At 27.0% G+C, this 25,809-nt stretch overlaps 2 protein-coding genes and 1 long non-coding RNA gene across 3 annotated transcripts; all 3 read left to right on the plus strand.

The window, feature by feature from the left end:
• The first annotated feature begins 91 nt into the window (after nucleotides 1-91).
• LOC145840714 (uncharacterized) lies at nucleotides 92-1,600 on the plus strand. The gene is made up of 3 exons (XR_014370117.1): nucleotides 92-442; nucleotides 640-807; nucleotides 1,315-1,600. It is a non-coding gene; the product is annotated as an uncharacterized LOC145840714 (long non-coding RNA).
• A 3,860-nt stretch (nucleotides 1,601-5,460) lies between these two features.
• On the plus strand, nucleotides 5,461-15,440 carry LOC145840207 (TBC domain-containing protein kinase-like protein). Its single transcript, XM_082947375.1, has 2 exons — nucleotides 5,461-5,663; nucleotides 12,367-15,440. The coding sequence occupies exon 2, from the start codon at nucleotides 12,454-12,456 to the stop codon at nucleotides 14,980-14,982; it is 2,529 nt and encodes an 842-aa protein (XP_082803501.1). The 5' UTR covers nucleotides 5,461-5,663; nucleotides 12,367-12,453; the 3' UTR covers nucleotides 14,983-15,440.
• A 6,302-nt stretch (nucleotides 15,441-21,742) lies between these two features.
• Nucleotides 21,743-25,360, plus strand: LOC145840785 (uncharacterized). Its single transcript, XM_082948118.1, has 6 exons — nucleotides 21,743-21,833; nucleotides 22,065-22,167; nucleotides 22,712-22,852; nucleotides 23,785-23,908; nucleotides 24,396-24,542; nucleotides 24,867-25,360. The coding sequence occupies exons 1-6, from the start codon at nucleotides 21,743-21,745 to the stop codon at nucleotides 24,942-24,944; spliced, it is 684 nt and encodes a 227-aa protein (XP_082804244.1). The 3' UTR covers nucleotides 24,945-25,360.
• Nucleotides 25,361-25,809: the final 449 nt, after the last annotated feature.

Here is a 25,809-nt window from a genome sequence, read left to right on the forward strand (position 1 = left end):
AGATTGAAAACAAAAAAAAAACAGTTTAAATATCGCACAATCAAACTTTCTTTAACAAAAAAAAACTTTTTTACTGAACGAGTATATAAACCAAAGTTTTCAGCTTTTTTCAACACTACATAGCATTCGGAAATGAAGCTTGTCGTGATTTTGATTGCCGAACTTTTGTGCGCCTTTTCTGCTTACAGCCAGAGTTGCGCTGACGACTGCAAGATTGTCTGTGGCAGCGACCTTCCCCCAGTGCTTACCGGTCCGCCTGGCACGGTCAGACGTGGCAAGCACGGACCAAAAGGACAGAAGGGCGAAGTCGGGTTGCCAGGGGTGACGGGGTTGCCAGGCAAAGACGGACTTGACAGGAGCAATCAGGTGTCTTAAATTTCTTCGACCATGCAGATTATGAAAGAAATCGTGTACAAAGGGTTCAGCAGAGAAATTGCTAAAAGTAAGAATAATTAAAGATAATAAAACTTTTAAAATATTGAATATAAGTATAATACTTTTGGATACGGGTTAAATTGAAATAGATTATCTAAAATCAAGAAACTTATAAATATTTAGAAAAAAAGATAACTATGTACTTATAACTGTACATTTACACAGATGTTTAAGTATTGAACAAACAAATTTTCAATCTTGTAGAGTGTGGACTTGGAATGCAGGACATGAATACTATAAAAGACGGGCAGATAACGTGTGGATCTTATCATAGAAATTGGGAAGATCATTCGTGCAAGCACGCCAGACTTTTTGGAACAACCGGCGTTTCTGCTTGGGTTGGCGGTTACTTGGCAAACCAATTAACCAATGGTAAGCAGAATACAACATTCGCTGTAGTGTGAGCTTTACAAGTACTTTTGTTTTAAAGTTATAAAACTTTTATGATTTTTTAATAGTTATACACATGCTTGAGAACTTTTATAAACTTTTAATTTCTAAGCAAATACTTTAATAAACTATTGGTTTAATTATTTTCATTTGTAAAGCGTTTTTACATAAATTAAGATAGCAAGTTTACTCACAATTTAAGCAATTTGATATAAAGTTTAGTAAGTTCAATTTTTTGTAAGTTAAGCATCTAACTTAAATTATTTTTTCTTCAATTCGTTGATATTGATTTTTAAAAACAAATGATGTTTCTTCGACCAAATTAAGAAAAAAAAAATACTGCATAAAATAGATGACGGCCTATAATGCTAAACCTTAAAATAAAAGAAGACAGTACTTAAAGTAGTGAATACTGTTTTTGCTGAAATATTTTGGTATATAAACACTTAATGTTGCGGAATCTTATAAAATGTAAACACACTCTAACAGGTATTTAAAGGAAATACTGATACGAGAACACCAAAAACTACCTTGTTCAAGAATAAAATCACAGCTAGAGTTTTTCGAATCCATGTAAAGTCTTGGCATTTCTACCCGTCATTGAGATTTGATTTTATAAATTGTTAAGACTACTGTAATCTTTAAAAAATAAATTAAATTACTTTTAAGAATTATGACAATTTTTGTGTTTCGTATTGCTTTTTTTGAATTGATACGATAAAAAAGAACTTTCTCTTTTGCTTTGTTGTTTTAATGTTTTAATAAAATATACTTTACTAAAGGCTGTCTTTGTCATAAAATATGTAAATCAGTTAGGTATTTAGAATAAGTTACTTTTGGTAGTTACTGTACAAGCTTCAAAATCATAAAGTTAAGTTGGTTTTTCTTTAAAACCTTTATATATTTTAATAATTTAAAGGATAAATTATGTTAACTAAGTTTGATAAAAAGGGACATGTTAAAAAAAAATAGTGTACAAACGGCTAAAACAAAATATATCATTTCTTAAACACGATATAAATAACCCTTCATAAATAGATTTTAATATAAATTGTTCAAAAAATCCAGACGAATACGTATTTTAAGCGAATTCTTTAATATATATTTACTTTTGTAAATATAAACTTTTCAAATACCCTCAGGCCCTATATTATATTTCTGACTCCATTCATTGTTTTTCCAAAAGTGATAAAAGTTAGTTTTAATTAATTATTTTTACATACTTTATGGCTTAAAGTTTTCTTTTGATATTTGTTGAAAGCTAATATTTAGTTAAGTACAAGATTTTTTGTATTAAAAATGATTTGAAAGAACTCAAGAAACAGTTTTACATGAAGTGTATATATTTTGAAAACTTACTTAAACTAGTTTTAACTACATCCTCAACACGTGTCATACAAACATAATCAAAAAATATAATAACAGCCTTTTAAAATAGAAAAATAAAACTTTTTTAACTTAATATATTAGTAGATACAGTATTTTTAAAAATAAACACATTTTTATCTGACACAGTATAAAAAACTCAGTGTTATCTTTGTAAACATTTTATCACATTAAAGTTTATACAATTGGCTGATATTTTATATAACTATAACCTGTTCAAATATAAAAAACTATATGACCTGTATCGAGCTGCCTAAGGTTATTAATTTAGACTTCTTAAAAACCTCAAGCACTAAACTATTCTTGTTTAAGCTGGTACTTGATATTGTATTTGATATTGTACGGTTATATTTCATCTCTTTATCTCTCTTTAAAACTGTTTTTGATTTTTCCTTTAATAATTTGCCGTGTAGCACAAAGACTTGTATACTTTAGTAAAACGAAAATTAGGGAAAAAATCTAGCAGAAAATTGATACAAACCTTTAAAAGTCTGCCTATGTTTTACATCAGCTATTTTTAAAGTTTAATGTAATTAAAATTTTTCTATCGAAGTATAAAAACTTGACACGTTTAAAAAAGTATTTCTTTTTAGGTAACGATGTTAAACAATTTAAAACGATATTATACTATTTATATTTTGTCACTAAATTTGTTAAAAGTCTAGTTATCATCAAGTGAAGTACACAACTGCGCGTAGCTCGCTCCATCCCAAGCTTCTTCGCCATCAAAGCAGCTTGGCGGAGGCGACAAAGGCTCTTCACTTTCGCCGAAGTGTTCACCTCGAATTTCTCCTATCTTCCAGCTCCTCTTGTTCGACATGATGTTATACGCGGCCACGAACGCTCCGATGAAAAGGGCGAGCAACGCGCAGTTTTTCCTGCACCGTGCTGAACCTTCCAGCCTTTTCAGACCGAACGGCGGCATCTTTCGGGAGGTACATGCTAGTTTTCCAAAGTGGGCAAAAGAGGGGCGGTGTGTGACTAGTAAAGGGGACATGAGGCCACAACTTGAAACTTTGATACTAAATAAAAAAAGTTACTAAATCATAAGCCAACCCGAACTCGGTTTCAGACCGCGAAATTAACCAAGAATCAAGATTGCCCGAAATTACTGCAACTCTGGCTCTTGTTGAGACTGACAGACCTGTTACAGAGGCGGTTTCACAGGAAATTTAAGACGCAAATAGTTCGAAAAGGAAAACAAAGGATTAAAAAAAAACCTAGACTTTGTGTAATTTAGTATTGTAGTCGAAAAAACAAATATTACTAATTATAAAAACGTGAAATAGTTTTGTTCTTTTAGTTAAACTTATTTTTTAAAAACAAAAATTATAAAATGTAAGATATTGCTTTTAAATACTTTTTAAAATATTATGGCACAAGTTCAGGATTTCTGAAACTTGCTTTGTAGTTTCTATTAATTATGCAATTTACCTAGATAAAATAATAAATAAGGTTTTAGTGACTTTTGAATTTTATGATGTTTAATATACCCTCTTACTGTCCTAAAAACATCCATGAGGTGTAAGAAAACAAAAACAAATATTAAAAAAAAAACAAATGTTTTTATTTTACAATAAGTTAGTTTAACGTTAACTTTAATGGTAACTATACCATAATGTATAAAGTAAAACATAGACATATTTAAGTATTTCAGTCTTTTTTGTAGTTTGCTGCAAACTTAAACTTTGACAGTTGAAATGTATTTTATTGTAAAAAGTATTATAAAAAAGAAAAGTTGAAAAATAATTGGGATTTTTACTTTTTTAACTAATGAATGCAGAAAGACTAAAATGTGTGGGTTAACAGTTTTGTACAAACAAAATAAAAAATCAAAGACTTAAAGTTTTAAATACCAAGCTTAAAAAACGCTTTTGTATGAACTTAATCAGCTAAAAATCTAATAAAAAAGATACTTTATTCAATAAATTACGTAAATCTTTCTTTGGTAAACTACTATTACTTTTTATAAAAAAAAAACAAATTTGAATAGCATAAAAAAGGGACTGGTAACACATAGTCTTTTTTTATTTTACATTAAAATAAAATTTTTGTTACGCGACTTAACTTTTGTTTTAAAAGTTTTTGAACATAATATTTTATTTGGTAAGAAAAATAAACTAAAATACTTAAAATTATACAATTTTTGCAGTGACTAAGGCGTAGTGAATAGTGATAATTTGATGAGTGATTATGTAAAATAAAGTGATTTAAAACAAATGCATATATTTTAGTTGTAGCTCTACAAAATAAACCCGTCCACAAAAGTCTTCAAAAACAAATTTCTCTCAAAATGTTCAAAAGGGCCTTATATATATAAATTTATTTATGTCTAGCTCGCGAACAAAACAAGTTAGTAAAAAAAGTTTTAATAAAAGTAAACTCTCACTATTGAATCAAAATTAACAAATACTATTTTCTTATGCTAATAATTATTCAGTCTTTTTAAATGGCTATGGTTTCATTTTTTCCTTACTTTTTGAAAAAAAAAAAAAAGATAAATTGATCATTTTTTAAAACTAGCCATACAAACCTAGACCAGAAAACAAACAAATACTTGAAGATCAGCAGGAAGTTAGCAGCATTTCTGATGTTTGATATTGGTAAAACACTTCATTGTCTAATTTCAAATAACTGTTTTGATACTTTTAAGCTTTAAACCTTTACATGTATGTCCTTTAGAGTTTAAATAATAATTATTATATGTTTTCATAGCTACCCGATGAGTTTTTTTACCAACAAATACTATTAAGAAAAAGACAAGTCAATCTATTGATTTACGTAAAAAAATCGACTAAGTTTTTATTTTGTATAGGTGTAAACAACTATTTCAATACTTTTGAGCTTTAAAATTTTACATGTATGTCGTTTAGAATTTAACCAAATATTTTTTTATGTTTTTATAGCTATCCGATGAATTTTTTTACCATCAAATACTATCCACAAAAAGACAAGTCGATCTATTGATTTATGTAAAATCGACTTAAAGATACTCTTAAGTTATAAATATAATTGAATTTTAAATAGCTGAATAAAATTAATTTTTAAAAAGCTTTTTTTATATTAGTAACAAAAGATTTATTTGACTAGTTTTAGCTTAAGTTAAATTATAACAAAAAAAAAAAGAAAACTATCCGCTACTAGTGTTCAAGAAAAAAACAAACTTCAATTTTATACTAAATGTACAAAATATAACAACTTGAATTGGTACTATACTTAAAAATGAAACTAATAAAGAAGAAATATATAAGAAAAATATTGAAATAAGAAAAAAAATAAGCGCTCGAAAGTTTGGTTTAAAGACCTAGTGTACAAAAACGCCTTTTGTCATCTGATACTCCACATATTTTTGGTTCAAACCAGAGGAGGTCAGCATTAAGACATCATATGCCAGAAAATAAATCTACAGACAAATTAGATGAAAAATCTGTGGCTTAATTTTGTTTTAATATGTAAGATATTTGTGTATTTCAATTAAATAAATATAGAATGCATTTAAATGTCTTGTCCAGGACTATTTTTTTTTTCCATTCAATTTTCATATTGTTCTTCAAAATTTAACAGTTATGTTTTTTACTCAAAAAAATGTTTTACATAGTTATTAAATATTCAAACAAGTCTAACTATTAATGATAACTTTAGTTTAAATTTTCTTCCATATTCAACATACATATGCTTAAAAAATCCAACATGTGAATGTTTACAACTCTTTAAGAAATAGATAGATCTTACTTGAAAAATTGAGATAATGTTTTATTAAAAACTTATTTCTAAAAAAAATCTGCATTTTAAAACAAATTTTTAACAAATATTACTATAACTTAAATTGGTAATTCTTTGTAATAAATGATTGCTTTTATTTTTTTGAATAGCTTTCATATAGGTCAATTGATCAATAGTCTTTGTAATTTAATTTTTTTAAAGCTTGAGTTGTTAACCCAACTTAACATACTTTTTTAATCATTAAAAATACCCATCAAACTCTAACCATTGCAGTGATAAACTTTCAGATTTAATTAGACAAGTAAAATAAAATCAAACCCATCAGTTTATTTATATTTTTTTGTAGAAACTCATTTGGCAGCTTTAATATTTAAAAACTACTCAATTTGAGATAAACTTAAAGCCAAAATAGTCTAGAAATTCCTAATATCCAGTACAACTTTAACAATTCAGCTATGTAAGTACTACAAGATGACCATTTATCCTCAAATTCTGGAAACTTAAAAAATTAAAAGATTATATAAAATTAAAGAAAAAAAAACTAGAATTTTGAACCAAATATAACTTGTCTATTAAAAGTTAATTTTATTTTGTAGAGTTGTATGTTAGCTGCCATACATTTTTAATTGCTTAAAAAGATTCAAAGTAGCTTTTGAGATTTACATTTTGCCCTGACTAAATCTTGAACACCTTACCTGCTGACTGAAAATGTCGCCCACCTAAATCCCTAACCAATCAAAGTTAAAAAATAAAGTTTTATTTTGTACAATTAATTACATTATTTACAAGTTATAGCCTAACCCTTTACTTTAAGTTTTATTTATTATTTATTTATTATAAAAATAAATTAACATAGCCTATAATAAAAACAAACCTAAAATTTTGAAAGTTCTTCAAAAACGTTTTGAAAAAGAAGATTCTCATTAACATTAAAAACTTAATTTAAAGTTAAGAAAAAAAGATCAATTATAATATATTTTTTAAGCTGTAGGGGTCTAATGTTTTTCAAAAGTACTAAAACGGCTTTAATTTAAAACCCTAAAACAATTACTGAAAAATATTGTTTGTAAAACATCAAAAAATAAATGCTTTTCTGTCAGTCTAGTAAAAAGTTTTAGATTCTAAGTATGGAAAACAAGTTTATCTGAACTTCTTCTTGTGTTTGATGCTAACTTTCTCAGAATTTAAAAGAATTACTAAATATATATCTTTACCTTCATTTTTTTTGCTCAGTTCAGGCCGTGGAGCAGGAGGTTAAAACTTTTTTTTAAATTTTTTTCTTTTGTTGAGTTTTGACTAAGCTTCACAAAAGTTCAGGGTTGCCAAAAAACCTGGATTCCTGGAAAAACCTAGAATTTGACAAATTAAGCCAAAAAACCTAGAAAAGATGGAATTTTGAACAAAAATCACTAAAACAACCTGAAAAAACCTGAATTTTTAAACAATTTTCACAAACAAAAGTAGAAATATTTTGATTTGACACAAAAATTTATCATATAAATATCATTTTTTTTGTCATCATCAATATTTTTGTAATTAAAAACACATTTAAAGTAGCATTACAGTATGTTTTCAATGTTTTTATACTGTTAAACTTAACTTTAAACTTAAAATAGACTCAAAAATATGTCTATTTATAAACCTTGAGAAGATTTTCTAAAAACATTTAGCAACCCTATAAGTTGCTTTTAAATTTTTTTTTAAGCCACTTTTTGAGATATAGCCAGTTAAAGTCTGAAAGTACTATAGGTTGCCTATAGGGGGATAAACTAAAACAGCTATTAAATAAAAACTCAAAAAGTTTATTTCCTCTTCAATTTTTAGAGATAAATTCCTAAAATTTACAGGAAATATTTCTTGTAAATATTAAGAAAAATTTGTTAACAAATTTTTAACAAATTGAAAATTGAAAGTTTTCTGACAAAAATACCAAATACTCTTTGTTTAGCCAAAAAAAAGTTAAAAATTTGACAATTTCTTATGACAAATTTTTCTAAAAATTTGAGGTAAAATATTTTTTTTGGTTTTTATTTATTCACTATTTTAGTTTTTTCCCATGAGAAACCTTAGTATATATCTCAAAATTTTGTTTGAATATTGAAACTCTGTAAAAAGAAGCATATAGCTTACTTAAAACTCTACAAAATAGAATGAAGATATGAAAAAAGTGATTTACCTCATGGCCTTAACCTCAAGTTTTCAAAAAACACTTATTGCATTATGAGAAAATTCTATTAAATCAATTTTAAAATAGTAAATACAGGGTTGCCACACACTCAGATATAAATATAGGATAACTCAGAACAGTTTGGATTTTTTGAAAATATCGGGTAACTATGTCTAACTTGAACAAAAAAATAAAAACAGGACGACTCAGGAGTACTTGTATTTTTTTTATAATAAGCTCAAGAAAGTTTTAAGAAAGAGAAAAATCTTAATCCAGTTTGTTTTCTAGTTCTTGAACGAGATTTAGTTATTCTAGTTTCTATATTTAGATATTTGATACCAATTTTTTTAGAGACTAGTTTTCTATTGAATTTGAAAAGTTAATAACTATTTAAAAAGTATTTAAAATATATTTAGAGTATTTCAGAAAAACTCAGGATGACTCTAGACCAGGGGTTGGCAAACTGCGGCACGCGGGCCAAATGCGGCCCTTGAAGGGTAAATCTGCGGCCCGCGAGCACGTTTATTTTTTAAATGGAAAGCGGCCCGCGGAAGAAAATTTTGTGGTCGCAAGCATGTAAATGTGGCCCGCTGAGCAAAAAAATATTTTAAGATAAACTTTTTTGGTTTTTTGTTTAATTTTATTAATTTTGTTTAAAGTCTCTGTTTAACATTTTAAAACAACTAAAAAACCTACAGTGTCAGCTTAAAATTGTGAAAAAGACATATTAGCATTCCACTAGGTTTTTTCTCAGTTTTATCATAACTTTCTTCTTACAACAGAAAGTTTAGGTATTTTTTAATGTTTTTTAAAACCAAGTTTCTTTTTTAGATGTTTTATTACTAAAAGTTATATTTAAGTGTGCACAAAAACATTAAAAATAACATATTAGTAGGAAATAAAGTGTGGTTTATTTTGATTTTTACACTTTTTAATTTTTTTATAAGTTTTTTTAGCACTTTAAATTAATTCCTATGCACACAAATGTACAATAATGCTCTCATTTTAATCGTTATACTGACAATTCTTATAATGACCCGATCAAATCCAACCTGAGTACAATTCCCACTCGAAAATATATTTAACTTTATTTATCTACTCCTGTTATTTCTAATATATTTTGTTTATTTTTATTTATTATTAAATCATTTTTTACTACCCCTGTTACCCATTACCCTTGGTTGGTAAGCGGTTCTCGGATTTGATCGGATGGGAAATGAGCGGTTCCTATGTTAAACCACGTTTTATTCAATACTTAAATTAGATTAAGTTTAGTTAATTAATAATTTTCTAAAATTACTGTTTATACATGTTGTATCTAGGTGTGTAAAGACACATTTAAAACAATACACGATACAAATTAAAATATTTTTTAAAGGTATACATTTTAATTAAAATAAGTTTTTTTTTGACAAACTAAGTAAATTTTTATGCACTAATATACACAGTTGCTGTTTTTTCGAACTACCTCTTTAATACAAACTAAATTTAGGGATGGTAAATTTATAAGGTTTGTATATTGTTAATCAAAAAAGTTAAAATTCAAGCAATTATTAAGCAACTAAACATCTCCACACACTTAAACTATGACTCTCTGTAGATTTCAAACCTCAAGTCAGTTTAATATTTTTTTCAGTTTTTGGTTTGAATAAATATTTGTATTCTAAAATGTTAGGCTAGTATTTGGTCATTTAGGCAGGCTTTTTTGCTTTATGAGTGGCAAATTAAATTTATTATGTATGTTTTGTTCAATTTACAGTGTTGGTTTGAATTATAATGTATGTTAAACTTTAAGTCTTGCAGCTGATAAAATTTGAAATATTATTTATATAATTGTATACATATAGATGTGAACAATTAGTGTTGCTGAAAAACTTAAATCCCGGAAAAGCTTGTAATTTGAAAATTTATGCTGAAAAATTCTGGAAAAACCTTGAACTTAAGAACTTGTGAAAAAACTAGAATTTTAAACAATTTTTATGTGTAAAGTAATGAAATTTTGGTTTGACACAAAAATTTTTTTATATAGATACTTTTTTTAAACACATTAAAAGTCGCTTAACAGTAACTATTTAGTATTGCTAAATTATTAAAGACAGTTTTTTATTACATGTAATTTAATTTTATACCTAAAAACGAAGCAGAAAATTATACTTTCAAAAATTATTTTATGTAAGTGCATTGCTTCTTTGCTTTTAAAACGCATTTACCTATTGTTGTGCATTGGAACTAAACCTAGAAACTTTTTTAAAAAATCAAAGTCAGTAAAAACACCTCTAATAATAATCTCAGATGAGCGATATTTATTGTACCAGTACTCTCAACTTAACAGATTGATTTAAGTTCTTATTTGATTTATGCTTCTTTATAATTTTCATAGATTTACTAAACACGACTTCTTTTTGTCATTGAAGAAATAAAGAAAAATATTTTACTACCTCCAAAATAAATTCATAAAAAAATTTTTAATTCTAAACAGTATCTTCTTTTTAGTAATTTTTTTGCTACTTTATAACTTGTCTTAACAGTTTTTTCTCATCAGTCTGTAGTTACTGAACTAACCATTTGCTTTATTGAAACTAACTATAGCTATTTGTTTTTTTTTTGTTTTTCTCGCAATAACTCCTAACTAACGTTTTCTAATTTTTATAGCTTGTCTTATATTTCATATTTACTCTTTAAATACGACATCTATATTGCAGAAAAAGAATTGCTATACTTTTCGATCAAAAGTTAAGTTTTTCTATTTTACTAATGGCTTAATAAACTTTTTTATTTTGTTAAAAATGTTTAAGAAACGTAATTGTCCATTCATGCTGACTTATGATATTATTTTTGCTATATATTTAATTGACTGTTAATAAATTCGTTAAATTTTTATTTTGTGACTTTATTTTAAAAAGGGTAGCCAAACATACATTCTAGTTTAAAAATTAAAAAAGTTCAAACTAAGTTAAACCTGCTTGAGACATTTAAAAGAAACTCAGGTAAACTTTTATTTCAAACACTTTAAACAATTCTTCGAATTCTCAGAACAGTTTTTATGATTGTAGTGTAGTTTACTAATTGTAACTTTTTCTGGTCTACTTATACATTGTCTATTTTTTATACTGAATAAATGAAATAATAAGCAAATGATATTTTAGTTAGGTATCTGAGCTTCATTAATTGCAAGCTTTTTGCACTTTTTTTTAAAGTGGAAACCATGTTAAAAGCTAATTAATTACTAATAAGGTTATTTGTTAGTGTATTAGAGCATTAATTATGTTAAAAAAGTACACAGTTAATTAAGACTTAAGTATATTTGTCAATGTATATTTTTCTCCAATAAGTATTTACTATTAAAATAGGCATTCTATGTGTGGCTAAATATCATTAAAATTAATAAAGTGAACAAAAGTAAAATTTTCTTTAATGTGACTAAATCAAAAATCAAAAAAATATTCCAATGTCACTAAAACTAAAACTGCGGCTCGCGAAGATTTTGGAAATTTGAAATTTGGCCCGCGAGCACCAACTGCCTGCCAACCCCTGCTCTAGACAATTAAAGGTGACTTGAGATAGTTTTTGGTCCTTCAGTATGCATTTTTGACTCAGAGAATGACTACCTTATGAATATTTCATGACTATAAGTATTAGAATATAGTGTTTTATTTGCAATCTAATTTTACTCAAAAATTTTTAAATGCCTGTTATAAAATAGTTTATTGTTTAGTTTGAACTAGATTAGACTTATAAGGTTAAGAAACACTGCTTATAGACTATAGAACTTATATCTTTTAACAAAGTATTTTTTTTTTGGCTTTTAAACTTGAACTTAAGGAACTTATATAATACTTTTAGTATTAAATCTCAAAAACTAGTTTGAATTATAAAAAAAAAAAAACAGTAAAAACTATTTCTATCTTTGTTAAAGATCATTAAAATAAGATCAATTTGTAAAATAAATTTCATACCTCCATTTGACCTTAACTATCATTTACAAGAATGTTCAAGTATTACTATTAACTAATTTTTTTTAAATTTTCCCTAATTCAAGTAAATGCTTTTTATGGCTAAAAATAAACAAACTGATTAATTTTTTTGAAAACTTTAAATATAGAACCTTAAACAATTTTAGAAATTAGTTTAGTTTTTATTTTACTCCAACATAAAAAAAAGAGTCTTAAAAATTGTACTAATAAAATATTTTAAGATAATGTAAACTTATCAGTTTAACTTGTTTAGTTTTGTAATAAGTTTTAAATTTTTAATTATTGTTACAGCTGCAAACTTCAACTTTCCGTTAACTACAAATTTGTTATTTATTTTATCTGAACTTAACTGATTGGATAAAATTACTAATACTAAGCATGAACAATGGCCAACCAGTGAAACGGGAGTCTTGTCTCTTAGCATTCACATCATTCATCACAGCATCAAACCCTCACAACAAGTGTGGAAGTGACGGGCTGCCCCTCACTCCAAAGTCCACTATAGCTCTTGGCTATGGCCTTGAGCTTTGCAGCATAAAGCACAAAAACATTTGCCCTTACATTGACTTCAAGTGTGGTAAAGATGGAAGAATTTTTGCTGTGTCACAATATTTTACAACTTCACTGGCTGATTATATTGAAAGAAGAGTAAAGTTTAGTGAGGACAGGGCAGGTAGTGTCTGTTTGTTTTTAGCAAAGTCTATATTTGAAGGATTAGAGCATTTGAATTCTAAAAAATTAACTCATCAAGGTCTGTGCCCTAGTAAAGTTTTGGTTGATTGTAATGGGACTCCTAAATTGTTAAACTTTGGAATGCATCATATCACCGACTCAACAAAACTGATAGATTTTCCATTGTCTGAACCAAAATATTCTTCACCTATAAAAATTTTACAAGAACACACCTCTCAAACAGAGACTAAATTTTACAGTCCTGATGTTTGGGCAACTTGTTTAATAATACTAGAAGTGTTCCATGGACAGTACCTTAGTTTTGGCTCTAGCATCGAAGAAACATTTGATAACATACTTAGTTTATGTCAGTTGGAATCCAGTTCTGAAGTTTTGAATAAAGTCATTACCTTTTTTCCAAATCAAGTAAGACCTTTTGATGAAAACAACTTAATTGAAAACTCTCTAAAGCAAGTTCTGGAAAGTGGTTTAGTTATAGACCCTAAGCAACAGAACACTGCTAAATCAATGTTATATTTATTGAAATCCATAGAATTACCATTAGACAGTGTTCAAATGCAGTGTAACAAAAACGTTTTAGAAAATGAAGAACTTAATGGGTTGGATGATATGGATTGCAAAAGGGCTTGGCACTTATGGAATCTAGCTGGAGGAGATGTTTCAAATGTCTATTCTCTTCAAGCTGGCAATAAGACTGCCCCTATCAACCGCTTGCCTTGTTACATGGCAAAAAATGGTGGTTTGCATGGCCAGGAAAGTACACCTGAAGCATTGTATGATCCAAAACCGACTGTACTGCCTCTAGAAACTCTTAGAAACCGCCTTAAAGTAACTCCTGAGAATTTAAATAGAATTTATCCACTGCTGTTAGAAGAGTTTGAGCAGCAAGAGATGGTTGAAACTTCCAAGCTTCCATTGTTGATTAAAGAAAATGATTTTGACTACCAAGTTTACAGGATGGCTTTATGCAAACAAGTTCTCGAGTCTTATCCATATAAAAAGGATATTCTGTGGAAAACCAGCAAGATAGACATTCCACCAGCATACAGAGGAGAGCTGTGGAGTAAGCTGCTGGATGTAAAAGGAAACGAGGAAATTGAAGAGTTCTACTGCGACATTGACAAAGAAACACCCATAAAAGCAGACCATCAGCTGAGTGTGGACATTCCACGATGCCATTCTTACAACAAGATAATGTCTTCACCTGCTGCCCACAGAAAATTAAAGCGGGTGCTCAAAGCATGGCTCAACACTCATCCAGAACTTACTTACTGGCAAGGTTTTGACTCCTTGTGTGCTGTTTTCCTCCACTGTAATTTTAATTATGAGGCAAGAGCTTACTTTTCCATTTGCAAGTTTATAAAAAAATACATGCATGGCTTGTTTAGAAAGAACAATAGTGATGTTCTGCAGGAATACTTGGCTGTATTTTTCTTGCTGCTCTCATTTCATGATCCACATTTGTATTTACACCTCAAGAGTACAGACCCGCCCTTTGAACCAAACTTGTTTGCCGTTCCCTGGTTCCTAACTATGTTTGCCCACGTTTTTCCTCTTCACTCCATAGTTCATCTTTGGGACACTTTACTGCTTGGAAATGCTTCATTTCCACTTTGTGTGGGAGTTGCCATCTTGACTGAGCTGAGATCTCATTTGCTGCATGCTGACTTTAACGAATGCATACTTTTCTTTTCAGAGCTGCCTCAAATAGACATTGGTTCTGTCATGGAAAAGTCCATCAACTTGTTTTGCCAAACACCAAAAAGTGCCACTCACCGCAAGCACTCGCCTGAGCTACAGCGACCTCAAGCAGAAAAACTGAGAGCCTCCCTGCCCAAAGTGGAAGAGCTGAAAGCAATGCACTGCTGTCAGATTTCGGGGGAAGAGCTCATAGACCTTTGCGGGTTGAAAAACTATCAAAAGAGCAGCGGGAGGCTGAAAAGCATCTTGGTGATTGACATCCGCCCCAAAGGGGACTTTCAGAGAGGTGCGGTGCCTGAGAGTCACAATGTTCCTTGGAAGGAGAACGTGAAGGTGCCCGCAAACGTTTTGCAGCAGAAAAAGTGGAGCCTGGTAGTGGTGGTAGGAAGGGGTGGTGAGGAGGATCAGATGTTTAGCAGGATGCTACTGGAAGTAGGCCTGCAGAAGGTTTGCGTTCTCAGGGGAGGAATTGAGAGTTTGAAACTGGTTGGGGTTTTGATAGTTCCCAGTTGATAGTTGGTAAGTTTTGTTTCATTTGGCGTTTAGTTTGTTTTAAATTTTAAGTGCTATGTTTTAGTTATTTGAATCATAATGTTTTAGAATAATGCTTTTATGGGTTTTTAATAATTTTATAAAGTTTGTTTTGAAGTATCATCGTGATCATAAGAACAACAATTTTTTATACTGAGTATTTTCATCTTTTTGAATTTAAAACAAGCATAAAATGCTTTTATTTGAAAAACTTCAATGTTTATACGGGTTTTTCTTAAATTCTATTTTATTAAAACTAAAGTTTTGAATTATTTATATTTAAGGTTTGTAAGCTCATATTCATTCTTTTTTCTAACAGTTAAAAAGTTGTGCTGAAAACTAGTTATTGATATTTAAAGTTTGTCATTTGTGCATTTAGATGTTTTTTTATACTAAAGTTTAGGTAAAAAATATTAATTCTTTTGATTATTTGCTGCAGCAATTTTAAAAAAGCTACAAAAGTTGTTGTTTTCAAAAGTTTCACAATGTGCAATAATTTAATGATATATATGTTTTTTTCTTGTTGATAAAATATGTATGTAATTCATTTCACTGTTACTTTTTAAACTATCAACATTTTTGGTTATAAAACTACTATACCAATTTGAATTTGCTTTAACGAATGAAATAAGAATTTTCAGTGTTTAAGGAAAATTGTTATTGTTTAAAAGATAAAACCTGATTTATTTAAATCACTGACATTGGTTCAATTTTTTCTGAGCTTAAGTAACAAAAGTTAATACAACTAAAGGACCATTAGTTTAGTATTTTGAAACAAAATTAGTCCTTTCTTAACAACTAAATTAAGTTTTTTTTTAGTTTTTACTTAATTTTTAATTTTAGTTAATAATTTGATTAGTAACAGAATTTTACACAAATAACAAATCTATAAGTTAAGTTTTAAACTGTTTTATGAATTGCTGTTAAGTATGATTAGCTTAAAAGTTTAAGAAAATGTTTAGTAAGTTAAATGTGTTCTATGAAGTTGTTTGCAATTGTTGTTATGTTAGTAAAATTTTGCAATAAATATTTTTGTTTTCACTCAGTGCATTTTTTATTACTTACTTACTTAGACTTTGTTTTATTTTAAACAAAACATTTTCGATCTAAATAACATCGTAATGTTATATATTTTCAATGTACAGTTATTAGTTCTTCTATTTTATTTTACGTATCACGTATTTTTTGGTTTGTGAACTGCACCCCTTAATTTTTACCAAAAAGTTAAAGAAAAAAACAATTTAGGTTTGTTTTTTCAATTAATAGTACACTTTATATTGTTTGCACTATCCGGAAATAATAGTTAGTAAATTGATTTAGAAGTTTTGGGTTATGACCTAGGAGTATAGGTTAATTATTTTACATACTTTGATTTGAACAAATTACCTAATAATTTAATATGTTTATGTTAACATGTTTGGACTATCATTCAGGTATCTTATTTTCTATAAAAACTACTTTAATAACGTTCATAGAGTAGCTTTTAAACAAGTAGTAATATTTTATTACAACTTTAACAAATAAAGCTGTTTCAATTAAAAATGATAATAATTTTAATTACAAAGACAACGACAATCCTAAATTGGAATTTTAAAGCCTGAAAAGTAAAAATAAATGACTACGATGAATAATTCAATAAAAAGTATAAATAATTAATGTTATAAAAATCAATAAGTTAATTTAGCGTTATTGTTAAAATAAACAAAATAAAAAGTCATGTATAACCAAAGTTTATTATACTTACAAATGTTAACATTTTGAGTATAGTTTTAGATTTATATTATATTAATATATTCACATTTTACAGAAAAAAACACGTTGATACAGTTATATGTTGTATACAGTTTTAGACAAATGAAAATTACGAAAATAGTTACTTTTAATAGTCAATTTTTTAAATTAAAAACCAACTACGTGAATTTGTTTATTTAGAAGTTACTTTTGAAATTTGTCAAAAATATCAATATCTTAATTTTTCCGCGTGATGAATATAAAGAGCTTGCCTTAATTTACATTGGAAATCAACCCTTGCAAGGTTTCACTTCTCAACGTCCTGGAGCTGTTTCCAGAGCTGGATGGATAAGCAAAGTCATTTACGCTGATAAGATAGTTTGCTATCAAAACAGAACTCGTTAAAAACTATTTTTGACACCACTTGTTTAAAAAAGTACGTTTTCAATAAATCCTAGTCGCTGCTAGAGCTACAGTACAGTTGATCCAATACGGAATGCAGCAGTTTATGCAAAGATCAGTAAAAATTTCAGTTTCTTTAAACAATGGTGTCAAAAATTATTTTTAATTAGTTCTGTATTGATAGCAAAACTGTTTTATTAGCGTAAAATGACTTGGCTCGGCTGCAGTTGTAAGTTTTTAGAAATGTTTTCATTCATAACATTATGCAAATGAGGTAAATCGATTATACAGCAATATCAAAAACATTTATACTCTTATCTCAAACCCACCTTACCCAAAATTTTTAATTTACACCCTTATCTCTAACCAACCTTACCAAAAAGTTAAAAATTGAACCAAAAAAAAAAAAATTACTTAAAATAATATAAGTAAAATATTGGTTAATTAGAAGCGACCTTAGACATGCAGCATTTTAAATACAAAATTACAAAAGTTCTGATAGGTTATGTGCAACCACTGCATTAAGTTCCATAAATCGCTATTTCTGGTATCTTGTTGAAGAATAAGTTTGATGATGATACAAATTGATCATTTCAAGCTAAGATATTTGATGCTTCAAATCATCAAATAAACAGAATAAGCCCCACACATTAAGAAAAAATAATGAGTTACCTAAACATCCTGTTTGGTCTCATGAGAAGCGGCATTTAGCAGACTTTGTTGGAAGCAATTCCAATTTTTTTTATCCTAGACTGCATTCATCCTTTTCTCATAAAACAGCAAGAACAATGGACTAGCGACAAAAATACTTAGATGCAAAATCAATAAGAAATTACATGAGTGTTGTCAATGACACTGCCGATTTAGGTATTAAATTATCAAGGGAAATTTTGAAATGAAGACACGTTTCCACGAAAACACTTTTTCACGAGATTAGAAAGTATACAAAATAAAAGAAAACAAGAAAAAATATAAAAAAACGAAAAAAAAGTTATCGACCGAGCGTAAAGGTTAGAGGTAAATATAGATATTAAACAATAAAATTAATATAAAAAATTAAAAGAAAATCAACTCGCGCAAAAGTGTCTTTGTGCAAAAATGTCCTTTCGTGCAAAAGTGTCCTTTCATGCATATTTGACCTGTCTCCTCCGGGCTTAGACTATCAATTTTAAATAAAACTTAATTTTGCAGCTAAAACTAAATAAAAGGTAGGTTTTACTTTTCTAAGCAAAAGTAATTATAAAACTACACAAGAAAGATCTACTAAAAAGTAAAGTTTGCGAAATAAATACTTTTATAATTTCATTTTAACTATGAAATAGGTTTTACAAAAACTAAATTTGTAAAACTTTTGATTTTCGATATAACAGCCTTTTCTATAATCTTTTATTTATTAAATATTTTAAAATTCTAACAATTCAACAAGTGCGTAACGCTAAGCAAAACATTCTTATGAAACACTTTTAAACTTACATATGCGTTATGATGTTTAAAAAAATAAGGAACAGAGTTCTCTACTTCAAGAAGTGAATAAAACGTGGTGTATGACTCGATAACCAAAAGATTTTTTTCCGTAAACCAGGTCCTTAGACCAAACTTTTAGAGCGCTTTTTTATCACTGTTCAATAAACAATAAAATACAAATTGTTTTTTTTAAATATAATTAGTAAACAAAAACTCGCTCAATGAGGTCATAAGTACTCAAATTTAAATCTTACTTAAATATTATCTATCTTTAGTATCGTGCAAAATTGATGCCTTGCAAAAATGTCTTGGTGCAAAAATGTCCCTTCGTGCAAAAATGTCCCTTCGCACTTATTTGAAACCATTTTTCTGGTTAAAACACCGAATAAAATATATCTATGAACGGCGTAAAAAGATGCTTACTTTTTTCTTACAATAAGTCTTATTTAAACTAAAACTAACATCAAGGACTTGTTTATCATAAGATTAAAATGCCTTGGTGATGAATTTATATGGATTAGGGTCAGTTTTGCACGAAAGTATAAAAGTAGAAAAGTAATAGAAAACAAAAATAACAAAAGTAAAAGAACATATAAGAAAAAAAGACAAACAAGTATAAGGATTAGGGGTAATATTGATAGTAAACAAAATTAAAGCAACTGTTAATATTAACCTTTTTTTTATTATTTAAATAACTAAACTATAATAAAGTTTGTCTAACAGTGTTTTTAAAAATATAATTATTAATTTTAAAAACAGGGATGAGTTTAATATACTTATCCTGGTGTTGAATAAATTAGATCTAGTGGTATAAACTTTTAAAAACAGAAAAGTTTACTTTTTTATTAAATACCTAGAAAATTTTAACTTATCATGGTTTAATAACTTTAATGCTAACAGTTTCTAGTAAGTTTTAAACCAGTTCACTTTTGTAAAAAAAAATTAAAACTTCAACGATTAAAAATACTTTCACTGCTGGCCAAACACAATTAAATGATGTATAACGTTTAAATTTTAAAAGTAAATATCTAACAAAGGTATAAAGCATGTCTTCAAGAGTCACCCATAGTTAACCGACGATTCGTGCAAAAAGATGTAGTTGGTGCAGGTTTAATATTACATTTAAAATATATTACAGTTCAGTAGCACTAAATACTTTAAAGTTTTTTGTTTTAAATCTTATAACGCTTCTCACGAAAATAATATAAAAACAGTTTTATGTAAGGAGTTTAGTTGTCGAAAGCAATAAAAAACCGCTTTCAAAACAAACATCGTTTCTTTTCTTCGCACGACATAAAGCTGTGAACTCACATGTAAGTAATATAAGTACCTACTAATCATTAACAGTATTGAGTTCTGCAAACTCACGCCCTTAAGTCTTATTAAGCAAGGAAGCATGTTTACTATAAAAACATGCGGTATTGTAGTATCCGAAGCTTTACGTAAGAAATGAATTTACGGAAATGCGTATTAATATAGTTTAGCAGATTTCTGTGCAAGCGTTCTGCTTTCAAACTGTATGGTAAAAAAGTATTTCCGCTTTATCTTATTATATTGGTCTTTCTTATGGGCTGAAAACAAAAATGATAAATTTTACGTCGACTTGAGTAAAGCAGGTTGTATTAAGTAAGAACAAAAAATCAGTAAAATAAGCAATTAGTAAAAGCAGTTGAAAAGTTTGTTTTTGAACTAGAACCTAGCTTTTTCTACAATATGATACATTTAAAGTTATAAATTTTAGGAAGCGTTAGTATTTGTGAATTTTAATGGCAACTCTTTTATTTTAAGTTTAAAATACTGAAAAGTTAACATTCTGAGGAAAATTCAAACACAAAATATAAAGAAAAAAAATGTTTAAAAATAAACAATACTTATGTTAGTTAAATGAAATAAGATATTTTTTGACCAATTAACACATATTGCTTACGAGCGAAATATTTTATACATTAAACTGTCAGTATTGTGATTAACATAGTATTATAAGCAATAAATACTTTAACATTTATACAACTACTAGTCAAATTTTGGTCCCTAATAATAAAAAATGTTTAGTTTTTTCTAAAATCAAACCTTTTCTGCTTAGAATCAGTATTTATATATATATATTTAAAAAGTATATAAAAAAATAGTTAAACTGCTTTATCCAACACTTAATTAAGCTAAGTAAGTATAAGTAAACTTTTTTTTTGTAGTTAACGATAAAATAAAATAAGTTACAATGTTTTGCAAATAAATAAAACAAACTACATTGATTAACATCTTTGAAAAACGTTAATAATCGTTTTAATTAAGACAATAAAAACTCCGCTAAATTTATTTAATTAAAATATCTAAAAGTTTTACTACATAAAGTTTTTAATTCATAAGTTAACTAAAAAAACATTTCAAGTACTGTAGCTAAATTAGTTCTAAGAAAAATAATGAAAGTTTCAAAATTATGACTACTAGATTTTTTATTTGTATACACCTTTTCGGGAGTGAGTTTTACTATAAATGCATTTAAGCAAAATTCATTTTGCCAAAACAGTTTAAAAGTATTTATGACTTTAGGAGTGTGGTATAAAAACGCTTAGTATCGCTAAAAATTTATTCTAAAATAACTTGAGAAGTTTTGATGTGTAGCTGTTATTATAGCAGCATAGTTTAAACTTGTTTTTTGTTAACTAATATACAAAATTAAGTGTTTGTTTCTTGAGTTTGATAATTATTTTATAGAAGCATGTTTATACACTTTAAAACAAACCTTTTATATTTGTTTATAATATTTATATGTTTAAAATATTATGCAAGGACTGTAGTTTCTGGAATTAAACTACATGTTTTACGAAAACACAATTTTAATCGATAAGAGATATTTATTTAAGCGAGTAATATTAGAAACATGTTACTAATCTGTTTAAACTCGGTTTTAAGTGTTAAAAAAAAATTTATCAAGTTTTAAAAATCTATGCCCTTAAGTCTTTTGGAGCAAGTAAAACTGTGTTTGATTGTAAAACAAGTGGTCTTTTAATTTCTGCTACTACGATATTACTTACGTAAAACATTAAATTTGTTAACGTACACCAAACAGCCTTTTTTTTGGCTTTTAGTATAAAAGAAAAACAATTAACTAATTTTGTCACAATTTATTCCCACATCTAGAAGTATGATAACTAAAGTATTTTTGCTTGTTTCTTGTTTAATTGGTCTTTCTTATGGACTTGAAGTGAAGGGTGATGAAGTTTACGTCGATTTTAGTAAATAAGTTTTAATTGTTCAAATATGTTAAATAGATATAAATAACGAATATAAAGCTAATTGAAAGTAAAAGCTGAAAAAGTTATGAAAATTAGCTGTTTAAATATATAATCGGTATTTTTTTTTGTTGTCGTAAGTTTTTTATTAAGTTTTAAGTACTATCACATTGTAAACTTAAGTGCTAGTTTTATCTGAATATAATGAATATTGAAGTAATTGATTTTTTGTAGAAGAACACCCGGCCACAGCAAATGGAATAGTCAAAGAAGTGAAAAATTTAAAAATTGGCGATATTTCTGGTGATAAAAATGGATACAGCTATAAATTGACCAAGTGAATTGATTTAGATGTATCATTTATAATTAATACGTACTACAATAAAGTAGACATTAAATTAAGAAGGAAGGAAGTAAAAAACACTACCGTTTAACTATTAAATAAATAAACAAAAGTATATAGTTGTCATAACTAAGTAATACAAACGTAAAAATAAAAATAAAGTTATGAGCTGTATTGTTTTTATACAACATGTATATGTGTCGTTTCAAATAATTTTGTATAAAAAAAAATATTTATTTAAACTTTTAATTCATTAAAAAAAATTTCCATATAACCAACTAAGAAACTATTAGTGGTTAAAGTGTGAAGTATATGAAGTTTTATTTTAGTTTGCTAAGAACTTAAGAAAAGTATTATAACTAAATTTTAACTTTACCTATTGTCCTGGACAAAACATTAAACTGTATCCATAGTGTATGACGCAATAATCAAACGGTTTTTCGTACACCAGGTCCTTGGACTAAACTTATTGGTGCTTTATTTTTTGTCGTTCAATAAACAATATATACCAAAAAAAAAGAAAGTTTTATTTTTACAGTGTGAAGGTTAATTCATTTTTTGGGGACAAAATAAAAGTCAAACAAAATTCAGCAACTGATTATCTTGCTCAGTTACAAAACGGTGAGGTTCATCTTTCTGGAAGTGTTAGAGTGTCAAAGAAAATTTCTGTTACAGTCGGGTAATACAATAAAAATTTTAAAGTTTAAATAAAAATTTCAAATATAAAATTTTAAACCTTCAAGTAAAATGAATTAAAAACTAAAATAAAAAAATCATAGTTTGGAGATAACAATTAAAATCTATGTTTTTTTTTTTATCTGTTAAGTTACTTAAAAAGTTGTCAAGAGTACTGTAATACATTGTGTGCTACATTTTATTTCAACCTAAGTTTTATCTTACTTTTGTAATTATAAACTAAGTAAAAGTTTATTTAAAAGTCATACTACTATAAAAACAAATGTAAAATGTTTCTTAAGCTATATTCACATTCATTTTTGGAAGTTCTAGTATTGTATTAATTAAGAGTATAAGTATTTTTTTCATAATATAAAAACTAAACTAAATTTTAAGATGCTGATAAAATCATTTTAATTTTCCTTAACTATTTGTAGTTATTTGTTAAGTATAAAACTTAAAAATTTTTATTCAACTTAGCTATTAACTTATTTTTTTATAGCTTACATTTTCAAACAGATCTTTAAAAGACTATTTGGTACAAGTAACCCTTAAAGAATAGTTTATTTTTTTTAAGTTGTTATGTACTAATTTTTAAAGTTTATTTGTAGGTAAGTTTTCTGTTTTAAAATTATTATACTCTTTTTTTAGAAGAACAAAATTTTAAATTTTTTATACAGTTTATAATATTTAAAATAATTCAAAAGTTTATGAAACGGAAAGCTTTTAAAAAGCATTTAATAAATGTACTGTTTCATTTATTAAAATTATTATTAAATTAAGTATATGTAGTTTTTTTTATCTATAATACTGTGTAAACAAATCTTTGCAAATGTAACTGCATAATACTAAAAGGTATAAAAAATTTATTTTACAACTTATTGCATTAAGTTTGTTTTATTTATAAGATTCAGTAACTATTGATAAAAATATCAGATTTTGGAAATGGAAAAAGACTATATCCAAAACTATATCAGCCTCAGCAACTGCTAATGTGTATCTCAAGCGAGTTTATGTATCTCAAAATGTTAAAATTCAATTTGTTGGTGGTAAAATAAAGGTAGAGACGTTTTTTTAGACTTTTTTACCAAAACTTTTCGCATTTAGTTCTTAATTCAATACAGATTTTATTATTTGAATAAATTCATTTGATGAAAAAACATTACATAACTTTAATATGAGTTAAAAAGACTTATAAAATAATTAAACAAACAACTTTTAAATATAAAAGTCATCATATTGTCTTGTCAATGTTACACTAGTTGAAAAAAATGCTTAGTTTATGAACCTCTATGATTTATAACAAAATTTAAAGTATGTATAAAACACATTTACACTTGAAACAAGCGCAAAAAAAAAGTAAGTTAAAAATGTATATGAATGATCTCTTTATTTTAGTGCGCTTAACCTACAAAAGACACAAAAAACGGCTAAGGATCTAAACCGTTAAGTAAAGACTTTTAATACTTTTTAAGACTGTTGAACTCAAAGGTAAAAAATGTAATTAAAACTATAACTAGTTCTATAAAGTTTTAACTTTATTTCAGACTCAGCCCGGTACCTGTTCAACTAAAATATATTCCCATAAGATAAATTTTGAAGCAAAAGACGCTTTCTCCAAACTTATCGCTGGTATTACTAAGTTTCTTTCAAAATTGTTCAGCGGGAAAGTACGGGACTTCATGCAGAAAAAAGTGAGCTACTTTGAAATTAAATTAATTAAATCGTTAAGTTTTTTTAAGCTTCATTTTAAGATAAAATATACTTAAAGTAAGCTTTGTTTTTTAAGTGAAAATACAGAATGTTTTTTTTTAACTCTAAACAAAATTACAAATTTGACTTATTACAACTATTTACTATAACACAGTATTCAACATTTAAAACAAGCGAAACTTGCTTTTTAATTTTACTGCTACACACTTTGATTTGTAAGTGTGTTGCCTATACAAACTAACAAGCAAGTTTTTAAAATTTTTATCATCACTGAAATAGTTCTGATTCTTTGTTATTATTCACAGCTGTGTTCTGCTATCGGAAAATCGTTAAGCAAGCTAGCAGTAGACATGGATATATTAAACGCGCTTGGTGGTCTATGATTCCGCTGGGAACAGTAGTCTCACAGGTAAAAACATTGTTTGGGTCATATACTCAAGCAAGTTTACTTTTTATTGTTTAAATGTCATCAGATTTGTGTAACAATGGTTTTAGTTTAGATGTTTGTCTTAACAAAAACATTTTTAAGAAATATTGTAGGTTATGTTGAAATGTAATTTATCTTAACATAATTCAAATTTTACTTATGAATAAAAATGTTTTATTTTTTAAATTTCCCTTTCATGTTCTTTTTGCTCAGTTTTACAAAGTGTTACTTTCTCGGTAATAAAATACTATTACTTTAGTATAACTTAAATTTTAGCTTTTGATTGAGTTATTGCTAATTAGTTGTTTTAAATGCAGTAAAGTTTTTTAGATCGACCGTATCTGTTTTTGTTTAATACATCATATAAATGTGTGTTTGTTCAGTAACTTATATTTCTAGTTGTTGTATTTTTATCTATTCATCGTAATTAGTTTTACTTAATATTTCACTTAAGTTATCTCTGTCAAAACTACTCTATAAGTTTTAATTAAGTATAGAAGTAAGCAAATATTAAAATCAAAATTTTTAAATCACTTTTCATAAGTTTAAATACTGTACCTGTAATATATTATTCTCTAACGGATGTTTTATTAAATACTTTCTAGTATATTTTGAACAATCTGATTGTTATTATGAGCTTAATACTATTTAGTTTATGGTTTTTCGTTTACTGATTAACTTTGAATAAATAATTTAATAATGTTAAAGCTTATTTATTAAACTAACATGTGTAGAAATAATGTTTAGAAATTCACAACTGAGTGAAACTCACTGATTTATTCTTTTTAAACTGGCAATCTGATAAATATAGTTCACGATTT

Source organism: Thalia democratica, chromosome 7 (assembly GCF_965202585.1).
Source record: "Thalia democratica chromosome 7, ktThaDemo2.hap1.1, whole genome shotgun sequence".
NCBI lineage: Eukaryota > Metazoa > Chordata > Thaliacea > Salpida > Salpidae > Thalia > Thalia democratica.

Bases quoted from the DNA above. Each gene is read 5' to 3' on its own strand.
- LOC145840785 (XM_082948118.1), top strand. From the start codon at position 21,743: ATGATAACTAAAGTATTTTTGCTTGTTTCTTGTTTAATTGGTCTTTCT. The intron at 21,834-22,064 runs GTAAATAAGTTT...GATTTTTTGTAG, and splicing joins TGAAGTTTACGTCGATTTTA to AAGAACACCCGGCCACAGCA. The intron at 22,168-22,711 runs GTGAATTGATTT...TTATTTTTACAG, and splicing joins TACAGCTATAAATTGACCAA to TGTGAAGGTTAATTCATTTT.
- LOC145840207 (XM_082947375.1), top strand. From the start codon at position 12,454: ATGAACAATGGCCAACCAGTGAAACGGGAGTCTTGTCTCTTAGCATTC.